Source organism: Chiloscyllium plagiosum, chromosome 11, assembly GCF_004010195.1.
Source record: "Chiloscyllium plagiosum isolate BGI_BamShark_2017 chromosome 11, ASM401019v2, whole genome shotgun sequence".
NCBI classification, from domain to species: domain Eukaryota; kingdom Metazoa; phylum Chordata; class Chondrichthyes; order Orectolobiformes; family Hemiscylliidae; genus Chiloscyllium; species Chiloscyllium plagiosum.
In genome coordinates this window covers 68,303,096-68,316,846 of record NC_057720.1, presented here as the reverse complement: position 1 = coordinate 68,316,846, position 13,751 = coordinate 68,303,096, and the positions used below count along the sequence as shown (strand labels likewise).

General features: G+C 35.6%; 1 protein-coding gene across 9 annotated transcripts in view; it reads left to right on the top strand.

Annotated features, from left to right (window-relative positions):
* Positions 1 to 12,235, top strand: part of LOC122554534 (UDP-N-acetylglucosamine transporter-like) — a 60,604-nt gene extending 48,369 nt beyond the window's left edge. For 8 of the 9 annotated variants that reach the window (XM_043699705.1, XM_043699699.1, XM_043699698.1 and 5 more), the window contains 3 exons: positions 716 to 834; positions 5,261 to 5,394; positions 8,668 to 12,235. In XM_043699705.1, coding sequence (XP_043555640.1) covers positions 716 to 834; positions 5,261 to 5,394; positions 8,668 to 8,758 — 344 coding nt within the window. In that variant the 3' untranslated portion in view covers positions 8,759 to 12,235. Of the gene's footprint in view, positions 1 to 715; positions 858 to 5,260; positions 5,395 to 8,667 lie in introns of those variants that run through there. The other variant, XM_043699706.1, reaches the window with a different exon arrangement.
* Positions 12,236 to 13,751: the final 1,516 nt, after the last annotated feature.

Below are 13,751 nucleotides of genomic sequence, written 5' to 3'. Positions count from 1 at the left end.
TCAAATAGGTCTAAGACATTTCTGGATGCGTCTGATACAAATTGATCCACTAAAAACAGAAAAAGGTGTTTATCTTTCCTCTCAACCAATTATACATGCTTGGAATATAAAATTTGACAGCAGTTTTATCATATTTATTTTTAAGATGGATGAGCCTTCCAAAAGAAAGAAATAGAATTAAAATTTGCTTGAACTTTAAAATTTTGCTTCAATAAAATTAGATGCAACCGTTCTGCTCTCATTTCATCTTGTCAGGTTCTGCAATCTCTGCTTAGATAATAGAACAAGTAAGAAACGATTTTGATTGTGATGGTATTTAAATCTCAAAGACTGTAAGCATTTTTATACACTTGTCATGTTTAGAACAAGTAATTTATGATTTTACCTTTAGAAACCCTCAGGACGTGAAAGCAATGTACCTACCTTGTATTCAATGTCAAGGATGATTTAAAGATTTTACAGAGTCAGGTGGTCTTCTATACATAGGTTTCATGTTTTCAGTAAGATTTTGAATGTGGCCATTCAGCTGTAACTGATGTTTCAAGTGTTCCATTCATATACAAGACATATTGTGATTGTGATTGAACACTGAATTAATACAAACAAGAAAGATGAATCTATATTTCCCTATTTATATAATTCAATTAAAATATTAGATGCATAAAATAGCAAAAAGGAATATCATAATGGGTTGATATTTTCTTATCTCCTATAGGTTTGTTCGGAAGTATTTTTGGAATCATGGGTGTATATGTATATGATGGGCAACGAGTAAAAGAACATGGAATCTTCCAGGGGTACAACAAATTCACTTGGATTGTTGTCATTCTACAGGTCTGAATTCAATCTTAATGCAGGTATTGTTGAAAATGACATATTTTTGATGTTTTTTATCCTGCACTCAACAGGACAGTTTGCAAGGATACCAAAGTAAAGGGAAAACAACATTCATGCTGTAGAAGAAGACAGACAATTAGTTGAATTCTGGTTGGTAGAGACGTTGTCATGAGAATGCACTAGTTAGATAGTGACTGACAGCTAACTGCCAGATTTTGTTTGAATTGGAATTGACCAAGTTGACTCTAGTCAAAGCATTTCTTTGAGGAATGAACCAAACAGTGATTGTCATCTATTTTGTTGAGTTCAAACAGGTACATTGTACATATGTTCTTTCTATCTTAAGAGACAGGGCCCTGTGTACTAATATATAGCTTCCAATCTATGTGGGTGCGCCACACTGTAAACCCACTTTCTAACCAATTGGTTTTCTCCTGTCATACAAACATAAATGTTGTTTTCCCTTTATGTTGGTATTTTTGCGAACTATCCTGATGAGTGGACAATGAGAAACTTCGACAAAATATGTCTTTTTTCAGCAATACTCAAGTTCTGTACACCCAAACAATGACGTAATGAAGATGTTAAATATTGAAATCTAAGGGGAGATTTGTCCTAAAGCACACCACTGCAAGGTTTTATGACAAAATTGGGCACAAACCGCCCATCCTTAAATTAAAATTTATAAAATAAATCTCCCAATCCCTGAGATAGATCTGAAATCGGAAAAACGTGCAGGAACTAGCATCGAATTGAGGCTTCTTCCAAAAGCTGCTTTGGATTTGTTTTATTGGAAAAATAATTGCAGCTATCCTTTTTTTTTAGTAGAGTTTTAAACAGTTCCAGTTAGAGAGAAATTTAAGTCATGTAAATGTTTTTTCACCCACCTGGTGTTCTGCGATTGTAATAGAATAATCTCTTTTAAAGGAGTAGAAAGAAAATATAAACAACTTATTAACTGGGGCTGGCAGAAACTGAAAAGGGATTTGTAAATTAGTTATGATCTTCGCTGATATTATAACTGGACAAAGCAGATTCCAGTCTGAAGCATTAGTCGACAATACCAAAGATTTTGCATTAACAATAAAACAGAAGTTTATGAACAAAAGGGATGATAAAATTAAATCAAATTTATCCACTTAAATGTTCAAAGATTTTAAAAACATACAGTAAAATATATTATCCCATTAATTCTAAAATAAATCCTTTATAAATTGAAACAAAAAAAAAGCTTTTGTATAGAAGCAAAATGCACCCAAGGTACAGTACCCAAAATCACATTTTGTATAGGACCAAAGTTTAATTCACTTGTGACTTTAATTTATGGACTGGAACTGGAACTGGGTGGCACAGTTGCTCAGTGGTTAGCACTGCTGCATCACAGTGCCAGGGATCCAGGTTCAATTCCAGCCTTTGGCAACTGTCTGTGTGGAGTTTGCACATTCTCCCCGTGCCTGCGTGGGTTTCCTCCGACAATCCAAAGATGTGCAAGTCAGGTGAATTGACCATGCTAAATCGCCCATAATGTTAGGTGCATTAGTCAGAGGGTGGGTTACTCTTCTGAGGGTCGGTGTGGACTTGTTGGGCCAAATGGCCTGTTTCCACACTGTAGGAATCTAATGTAATCTAATATCATCTACCTGGATCGATTATACACCTGAGCTGAAACATATGCAATTTTAAGTAACTTTAGGATTTTTATCCCAACACTTCTGGTCTGGAACGATCAGAAACACTTTAATATAATTTAGCTTCCCTATATCCTTCACTTCCCAGGAGTACTGGTGACCACAAGACTCTTCTTCAAAGGAATTTGCAGGACTGCTCCAAAACTCAAAATTGGAAAGAAAAACTCTCTAAAATATAAGCTATTAAATTTTTTAAAAACTTTCCTAACCTTCTCAAGTGTACCTTGTTTATCTTGTTTAGTTGTAAAACTCCACTAATTTTAGAAAACATATTAATTCTGCAACCAGGCCTCATAAAACTGTGTAAAATGAAATCACCATGACTACAGAAATATTCACAAGTTAATCATTAACTTCAGATGCACAGAAAACCCATGTTACAAACTTAAAATTCAAAATTTACAGTAAATGGTATTAAAAATATGTACAAATCATGCAGTCTGCATCACCTAGTATGCTACTATTTTAGTTTAAATACACTTAATAGGATCAATCATCATACAGTTGAGGGAAAACAGCTAACAGCAGTGTTTAAAAACATAATTAGGATCAGACAAAGTTCTTCCTTATCAATTTCTAATCTTTCCCGTCCGTGCTCTCAATTTAGTTATCCACTTTCTATGTTACTTCTGTCAGTTGTTTTATTGAAACAAATATTATAATGTTGAGTTTGAAAGCTGTTTGTTTGTTGCCTCTTGATGCTTTTTACCCAATATATTATCTCACGAAATTCTGTGATCTGATTATGTTGCTATGATAAGCCATTCATACATAGTCTCCTGTGATAGTGAAAGATAGAGCATCCCTTGCTGCAGGTGGTAATGACTAATATTCTCCTATTTAATTCTATAGAATTTTGCAGCACTGAATGAGGCTTTAGTCCATCAATCTTGCGTGACTCAATGTAGAAGCTATTCATTTATACTTCAAATATGAAGCCTAACATGAACCCACTTAAAAATTATTAGTTTCTGTTTATCCCAACAATCCTTTTGTGTTTGAAAGCAAAATTATTGCCCCCTTTCATTCTCTTTGTTTTGATCTTAAGCATGTGTCCATTAGTTACATGTTTCCTGGCCAATGGATACAGTTTCTACCTTATCTACTGAGTCCAAAACTCCTTGGTGAGTTTTGTGTAGAGGCTTCAGTGCTGTGTTGTCTATTTAGACCTCAAAATGATGGCCAGATGAAAGCACACTGAGCAGGAAGTGCACTGCTTATCAGATTGAGCTAAAGACATGAGGCATCCAGTACCCAAGATACCAGGGAACACTTACCCTGAACATCCCTTCAATTTAAAATAAACCAAGCGAAGTACTCAACACAAATGCCACCAGTCACTGTCCTGACATCACCAATGTCCAATCTTCAGGCCCTCCCTACCCAGATATCATCAGCAATCCAAAGGCACCAGTTCACTTACTTGATGCAGCCTACTCCTGCAGCACCATCTGCATTTATAATGAAGAATTCCCTTTCAGGCAGCCCCTGTTTACTGCTGTGCTTACATAGATGGACTGTCACGGGTCATGGAGGCAGTTCACAACCTTCTCAAGGGCAATCAGGGGTGAGTGGCAAGGTTTCTATTTGAAAATGATTCTCGCCTTCAAGAATGAATTTTTTTAAAAAGTCTGATGTCCAATATCCAAGGCTTCTTGGATATTACCATTGATACACATGAATAGAACACTATCTGGCAGATGCCTAAAAGTGTTTTCAAGAGCACTATCCTGTTCATTGACTGAGTTTCTGTTCTACCAAGATCACTTTAACCCCAGATCTGATTGACTCACAACTGAAGTGGAAATGCCTGCTTTTCACCTCAAGGTAGCATTTGGCCAAGTGTGGCACGAAGGAGTCAATTGGGACAGAATCTAGAATCATACCTTGTGCAAAGGAAGGTGATAATGATTGGTAGAGACAAATCACATCAACCCAGATGTTCCACAGCAAAATGATCTTTTCTCAGCTAGCTTCAGCTACTTCATTACTGACCTTCCCTCTATAATAGTCGAACTTAAGAAAACAAACAGATTGGCAAACTTAGCTGAAATTATGAATGGAGAACAACTTCTTGGAAAGCCAATGTTTATTATCTATCCTCCATTGCCCTAAAAAAGGGAGCAAGACAATTGAATGACACGTTAAGCATTTCTCCTCGCAGTCGAGAGTCCAATGTAGCACTGGAGTCACATACAGGCTAGTCTCTTTGGTATTACTTTCATCCTACATTAAAAGACAGTGCAGGTCAATGGAAATTACTTAATTATTTTCCACAAATGCCTGAAAAATTAAAAATTTTATCGCTAGCTGTAATATAAAATATACTGCTCTAGAAACAAGCTTGTTTCCTAACTTACTATAACAACATTAATTACATGTAGTGGCAGCCACGATTTGCTCCACTTAAGTGTTTTGAACTCCGCGTGGTGTAATCCAACCATGGAAAATGATCAGTGGCTCAATGTGTAACAGTACTGTGTTCTCTGGTCTTGAGACTGGTCTGGATTGCAAGTCATAGATGCGTTCTGACAAAATAAATTTTAAAACTGGAAGAAAACTTGTCATAATTGTGAAGTTCCTGTGCTTTAGTGGATTTTTGTTTATTTGACGTTCATAGTGTTGTCAGTCTGTATTGAGTATCAATAACCTTTTGTTACCTAGTTTTGGTTAAAAATGATTACTAAACTCTACGTGTACTATTATTTCTTTTATTCTACTTTTTCTTTCACTAGGCTCTTGGCGGTCTAGTAATAGCAGCAGTCATCAAATATGCAGATAACATCTTGAAAGGCTTTGCCACATCATTATCTATCATTCTTTCAACATTGATCTCTTACTTCTGGCTGCAAGACTTTGTGCCCACCAGGTATGGAGCAAGGGATGATTTATACTCCTGATTTCTTTGTTATTTTCATCCCTTGACTTTGTTGTATTTTCATTGTAAATAAAATATTAATGACCTACTTAAAGTTGAAGATAATGTTCTGCATTAGATGTTTGAAATTCTTTTATATTGTCGAGTTTTAAAGTTAACGTTTTTGTAAACTTTAACAATTACTTTGATAAGCCCTACCTATTGTTTCTAAAGTATAATGGATTGTTTACACACACATTTCCCTAAACTGTGTCACTAAAATCTAGTTGTAAAAGTTATGTCTGTTCTAAAGGCATTATTATTCTATGGATTCTTATATTGTTGGATGAGACAAAGACCAGATTCATCTTGATCAAAATCGGATATAAAACTGGCTGGACATCAGTATTTAGAACATTTTATAAAAATGATTTAGTTGTAATCAGGAAAGGCGACTTTTATCCTATATATTCTATAGTTGATTCAGATCCAAGTTTCAAGAAAGATATAGCGATCAGGTACTTCCATGGACTGTTATATTTGAATATCTAAAATCTTCTACTTGCCTAAACTATGTTGATTTTGACCAGTTGAATTCTCAAAGCTATGGGACCCTTATATTGATCATATTTATGCATATTGTAAATGCAGTGTTATATTTGCAGTGTTATATTTCAAATGGAAAGATGATTTCGATCAATGGTGTATTGAAGACTAATAATGTTATTATTAAACTTTTTGTTTTGGCCTAGATGATCCAAATGTGCATTCTAAAGAAGTTGCCTTGAGCAAAATCTGAGAGATTTAAAATAATATAATGCAATACATCCACACTCAAGTGTTTAGATGTTTTGGATTCTTAGCATATGTAATTCAGCATGAAAACAATAAATATAGGAGCAAGGAACAAACAAAAGAAATATTAACTTTACATAACCGTCATATAGTGCTCAGATAGGAAATAAATCAGATGTAGTGGGTAAATATAGTTGACTGCAGTAAGAACAGATGAAAAGATTAAGATTCATAGTTTGGACTGATTGTTAGATTATTCTCCAAGTTTATGCTAAAATTTTCATGTTTGTGATATTTCAAATAATATTTCATAAATCAACACAATTGGTCAGCTTAATAGAATATGGCTTCATTTTTTCTTTTCCATTTTAAAAGTATTCTCTGATGTATTGAAGAGTGATAACCTTGTACAGTTTTATTAATAATATTGAAAATAGGTTTTTCAGCAAAATATGTTTGTAATTAAAGTTGTCTGTCTTCCGATCTGATTCAAAATCATTGAACATAAAAAAACTACATTCAACCATTTAAAAACTTAATTGGTGAACACCTCATAATTCCCTCAGGTTAACATTTTTGATGTGAAAGGGCTTTTAAAATATTCCTGTGACCTAAGAAAATATGTACAATTTGAAGAACTCCCAAACCAAAGCAATTGCAGGAATTTGAAATGTACCAGCACAAAAGATCACAGAAAAGAAGGCATTGATGATTTTGAGTATAACTCAATTCAAAAATTCCCCAATCTTTTGAGCTGTTTCAGCTGATTTTGCCTGCCTATACTTGTATAATTTGCAGAAACTCAACCCCAAGTTATTGAGTTATATTTTCAGTGACATAAAGCACAAGTCATAAAAATAGTATTGTTTGTTCTGGCCATTCAGTGGGTAGATACATGACAGATGAAATTTAATATGGATAAATGTGAAAAAAAATATTTTAGGAGAAAGTTACCTTAAGTATACTCTCATGTCTTGAGTAAAGTTAATGAATAGCAAAGTGATGAAGTTTTAATAGTTATGTGAAAAAAAGTATTAATATAATAGACAAGGAATGGCTTATTCCCTCTTGAGGAGTTAGTGAGAAAGAATAAGAGTAACAAAAAGACGGGGTACTGGGCTAATGGACGGATACTTGGTAGTGTGGATGAGCAGAGGGATCTTGGTGTCCATGTACACAGATCTCTGAAAGTTGCCACCCAGGTAAATAGTGCGGTGAAGAAGGCATATGGCGTACTGGCTTTTATTGGTAGAGGAATTGAGTTCCGGAGCCCTGAGGTCATGTTGCAGTTGTATAAGACTCTGGTGCGGCCGCATCAGGAGTATTGTGTGCACTTTTGGTCGCCATACTATAGGAAGGATGTGGAGGCCCTGGAACGGGTGCAGAGGAGGTTTACCAAGATGTTGCCTGGTATGGTAGGAAGATCATATGAGGAAAAGCTGAGGCTCTTGGGGCTGTTTTCATTGGAGAAAAGAAGGTTTAAGGGTGACTTGATAGAGGTGTACAAGATGATTAGGGGTTTAGATAGGGTTGACCATGAGAATCTTTTTCCACGTATGGAGTCAGCTATTACGAGGGGGCATAGCTTTAAATTAAGGGGTGGTAGGTATAGGACAGATGTTAGGGGTAGATTCTTTACTCAGCGAGTCGTGAGTTCATGGAATGCCCTGCCAGTAGAAGTGGTGGACTCTCCCTCTTTATGGGCATTTAAACGGGCATTGGATAGGCATATGGAGGATAGTGGGCTAGTGTAGGTTAGGTGGGCTTGGATCAGCGCAACCTCGAGGGCCAAAGGGCCTGTACTGCGCTGTATTTTTCTATGTTCTAGAATCAAAATTCTAAATTGAATGAGTAAACATTACAACAAACCTTTTTGAACAGAGGACTGTTGCAGCATAAGCAAATATTTGAAGGGGAAATAAAATATGATTTGAGAATGGGGTACTGGGCTTAGTTTGGTTTGCCTTTTGTATATAATGGACCATATGGCCTTTTTCCGTGCAACAAACTTTCATATTTCATCTAACATTGAAAAACTCATTTTAGTGTTACCTAATCCCTATATTCTACCAAACCTCACCATTTTCCTGTTTTGGGTGTCTTGGATGAAGAGCTTGAGCGTGGCATTTTAGTTGCTCAAATTCAAGGCTAATTTCAAGAAATATGTACTTCTGAATAGAAAATGGATTGATTAAAATGGTAGAAAGTTAGTTAGGGTTTAATAGGCTTCTCATGTTCCTGCATTTACTTTTTAGATACATATATGTAAATAAAGTAAGGTTAACCAAGAAAGATGCATTACTATACCAGTCAGCCAGATATAAGCGCGTCATTTGCAGAGCACCATATAAAATTCTAAACTGATGTTGGTAAGTAAAATGTCAGAGTAGTTCGCCTTCATTAAAGCTGCATACAGGATGTGTTGTGTGGTGATTCAATGCTTTTGGTATAGGGAGAGACTTCATCTATAAATCTGTTTCTTTGTTTCAGTGTCTTTTTCTTCGGAGCCATTCTGGTGATAACTGCAACATTTCTATATGGATATGAACCCAAGAACATCTCCGATCCAAGCAAAGCGTGATGCAGTATCAATCAGCACAGCAGTTCATTCATGTGCAGGTGTAAAACTCATCAAGGAGTCTAAATACTCACCTGGAGGCACTTAACTGTCCAAAATAATGTTCTTTAACTTACATAATTATTATGGAACTTGCATTATAATTTTAAGTGGGTATAAGTGGGAAGATATATGTAATTTCATAGGATCTTGATGAATGTATAGACTGATGGCATTCTTAACCTTTGAATATCAACGGCCAAATACAAAGCAAATATAGGCAGATCAGTAGTTGGAACAATTGTGCTTGAGCTCAGTGACAGAAATAGACTATGCAATGTACGATCAGGGTTCATAAATTGATACGGTTTACAAATAGATTTTGGTTTTCTGACAAAATATTTTAAGTCAAATTGAAAACAAGTTTACAAGTTGAAGCATGTTCATTTTCAAGTATGTGAATAAGTGAAGGATGTTCTATATCTGTTTTTCAATAAAATTATGATATTTTAGTCCAAAACCTGCAAACTACAGCTTTGTTTAAAACAAAAGAAATGAAAATGCCATGTGTTGCTGAAAGCCAAATTTTCCTTTGTCTTTTTGAAAGAGCAAAGTGGCCATTTTATTTCTGTGCTGCTGTTTACACTTTTATGCATTAGACCGGACCAAACCGTGGAATCTGATTCCCAAAATGGTTAAAAAATCCAGAATTATGTGGTTTAAAAATTGATTTGCTTATCACAACAAGCCAGTGAATATGGATATAAATATTGCATCAAACAGTCTGCAACAATTTCACCATTGTGGAAAATGTTATTTGTCAGAATTCTTTATAGTGAAAACGTCAATGAAGAGTGGTTCATCTGACTGAATGTGACTCAAATGTTGTTAATCTATTTCTGGCAATTAATACTCTTTCTGAAAAGTTTGATCTCAATTTTTCAAAGACAACCTATCCTAAATCTATACCTTAAATTATCTGCTGTGAAATGACTGGTACTATCTGATTAATATGTTGACAGAAACCTCGAACAGGCAATATAGTTAATGTTTGATGTAACAGAAATAGCTGATCCTTTAAACTGTATTTTCCACACTGCATTGTTTTCCTTCTATTCATCATTTTACTTTATCTTAAATTTTCTGTGCATAATCTGAACAGAGTTTAAAGATTGTTATTTGATTTGTGAATGTTATACTTTAATAGAGGGCTCACAAGAATTGTAAAAGGTAACTCTCAAATTTCTTGTTTGGTTTATAGCATCATTACAGTAAGTCCTTGTTTATAGTGATGGTTGTGTTCCTGAAAATCATGACTTTTAAGTGAAACATTAAACCAATCGTAACATTGTAAATAGATCAGTAGGACCTACCTTCTCAGAAAAACACCTATTAAAATATTATACCCTTTAACTTGAATTATTTTATACTGATAAATTAAGTAACTTTTAAAATAAATTTAAAATATGTAAAAAATGTAACGAGCTAATAACAGTATCTCCTTTTCAACAATGATCCTACTTAAAGATGCTCCTGTTCTCTGATTCTCCTTATTACTCACCCTCCCCACTCCGCAACCCTGCAATTTGCAGTTTTGCCCCTATTCTCTGACCTCCAAGTGTGGCCTCCCATTCTCTTGCCATTCCTTTTCCCATTGAAGATCCAGGTCCATTCTGGAGAGCTGATCTCGTGGAAGTGCAATTCCTCATGGTTCAGAAATTATAGGGATTTTACAATAATGTTTTTATAAGCTCCATCTCCATGCTTACCTCACTTGAACCCTCTCTGTGAGCAAGGTCTTAGGAGACAAGCAGTGTGGCAGGAGCAGATTTAAATTATTTTAAGAAAATGGACAACAATCTTGCATGCAAGTCTGAAGGTAAAAGTTATTTATATGCTATATGTTTAAGCCTTTCCTGGTCTTTCCACATTAGATTTCTTGTTCTGATCATAACACAATGAAATGTTTTCTTTAGAGCTGATCCTTTACCAAGAATGTAGTTATTTTTAGGGTGAAAGATCATTTGTTAATTCACATATTGTAGTAATAGAGGCATGTCCACTTATTCCCTACATAATTGTTATAAAATTGTTGCTGAAGGGTGTGGTTGATGCACTAGAAAGCATCTTGAGTTTCATTATTGCTTCTTGGGTATAAAGCTTACATGTTTCAATATGTGCTGGTTTTAATTAAATTGGTATTTTTCCAAGTTGTCAGTGATAAATATTTTGTTATGCCTAAGTTAAATCCTGTTCCAGTTATATATTCCAATATACTGATAAATTACAATTCTGTTAAAGTCTACTATTTATGTACAAAACTAGTTTTATAATTTTGGGTTTTATCAGAGGAAAGTGAATGAAAAAGAGTTTGTTTTTAAATTCAAGTTTTCTCCTCTGAAGGCATTGTTCTTTCCAATACAGTTATATGGCTACTGGATTCTTATTGGTATCTTACAAAGTGACTATTGTTCATGTGACAATTCATAGTGACTGGCTGGTTACCTGAAGGTTGATGTCGCAGCAGAACCTCTGCCCTCAACTGTCCTTCATTTTGCCTTTTACTGATGTTGAAAAATATGTGCTTTTAGCCATTGTTAATGGATAGCAGTTTGAACCAGGATCCCTCAAAGATTTTCACTCCTTGATTCTTGACGCTATGAACTGTTACTGCCTAGTATCCACTGGCCTGTCTAAGATCTGCTTATGCAGCTCTGTCGTGCAACTTTCTGCTCAGTGAGCCAACAGGGCAGGTCTGAATGGAAGAGTTCTTTTTGGAAAGGTGTTGCAGCTACTTTCAAGATCCCAGTTCATAGGTGATAATGGCAATTGTATTGTGTTACATAAAGGCATCATCTTTGTTGAAAAATCCAGGATAGGTAATTATTAGTGAGCTTTCAATTTAAACAGAGAAAATGTGTTGGAGTCTGTAATGTAAATAGTCAGAAATGTTACATGTTGGCTGAGAAGCTGATTCACATTAAATTAAATTTGCAATTATGCACATTGACAGGAAAGTACAATTACTTTTGTAACCAAGAACAGAAGTATAATTCAATTTCCAGTGAAATATTTCAGCATAGTTTAACTAGTTGTGGTGTTGAATGAAATCTTCCTTTTGCATTTGGATTATGTATAATTTTGATTTTTACATCCTTATAAAATTGTCCCATAATAATGATAGTTCACTTACATTCCAAGAATTATTTGGTAATGTAAATTTGTTAGTGGTGTACATTTTACTGTTGCAATATCCCAACAAAAATAGGAGTTGCCAGCAGAGGTAACAAATTACAGTTTTTGGAGGGGGATTCTTGCTGGGGGCATCAAATTTAAAACTTTAAATTTCTATTCCTTAATATGATATGTAAAATGTGGTTATTCAACAATGGCAAAGATTGGGTTTGGCATCTTTTATTTGTGATATTTTAATTAACTATTTGCTGTAAACATGCTGGTCTTGAGATTCATATTTTATAAATAAAGTTTTTTGATATTCTATTGGGCTTTATCTAATTTGTGATAAGTTGATATTTGGACTATCCCAGCCATTGTGTGAGGAAGCAGTACACTATGCTTTTTTTAACAGAAATAAATGTTAGAAGTTCAGTATTCTGTTTGAATTCCTACCGCGTGTGCAAATTTGTCCTCCATCAAGCTAGAAATTAGTCCTGCTTTGTGGCCTGTTCTAATATGGAGAACTGATGGCATTGTAGTGATAATACTGGACTAGTAGTTTGGAGACACAAGCAAATGCCCTGAAGTCTGGGTTCAAAATCACAATGGTATCTGGTGGAATTTGAATTCAATTAATAAATTTGGAATATGAAGCTTGCCTCAATGGTGACCATGGAACTATTTGTTTAAAGATTGTTTAAAAACCCAAGTAGATCAGTCATATCCATTCAGGAAGAAAATCTGCATTCGTTAGAAACCTACACCAATATACAAAGAACAAAAGAAAATGTACAGTCTAGGAACAGGCCCTTTGGCCCTCCAAGCCTGAGCCGATCCAAATCTACTGTCTAAACCTGTTGCCCAATTCCTAACCATCAGTATCCCTCTGCTCCCCACCTATTCATGCATCTGTCCAGATGCATCTTAAATGAATCTACCGTGCCTGCCTCTACCACCTCTGCTGGCAATGCGTTCCAGATGCCCACCACCCTCTGTGTGAAGTACTTGCCGCGTGTATCCCCCTTAAACTTTTCACCTCTCACCTTGAAAGCGTGACCTCTTGTTATTGAATCCTTCAGCCTGGGGAAAAAACTTGTCTCTATCCACCCTATCTATACCCTTCATGATTTTGTAAACCTCAATCAGGTCCCCCCTCAATCTCCTTTTTTCGAATGAAAACAAACCTAACCTACTCAACCTCTGTTCATAGCTAGCACCCTCCATACCAGGCAACTTCCTTGTAAACTTTCTCTGCACCCTCTCCAAAGAGTGCACATCCTTTTGGTAATGTGGTGACCAGAACTGTCCACAATATTTTAAATGCAGCTGGACCTATGTCTTGTACAATTTGAACATGACTTGCCAGCTCTTATACTCAGTATCCCATCAAATGAAGGCAAGCATACTTATATGCCTTCTTGATCACTCTATCCACCTGTGCAGCAACCTTCAGGGTATAATGGACCTGCACTCCCAGATCTCTCTGCCCATCAATTTTTCCTAAAGTTCTTCTGTTCATTGTATAATTCACTCTAGAATTAGTCTTGCCTAAATGCATCACCTCACATTTGTCTGCCCAACTCTTCAGTCTATCTATATCCTCCCGTATCCTTTGACAGTCCTTATGCTTTCTGCTACTCCACCAATCTTTGTGTCATCTGCAAACTTGCTGATCATACCAACAGTGCCCTCTTCCAGATCATTTATGTTTATCACAAACAACAGTGGACCCAACAGTGACTCCATTTTGAGAAACTCCCTTCAACTACTATTCTCTGTCTCCTGTTGCTCAACCAATTCTTTATCCACCTAGCTAGAACACCCTGCACATAATTTGACT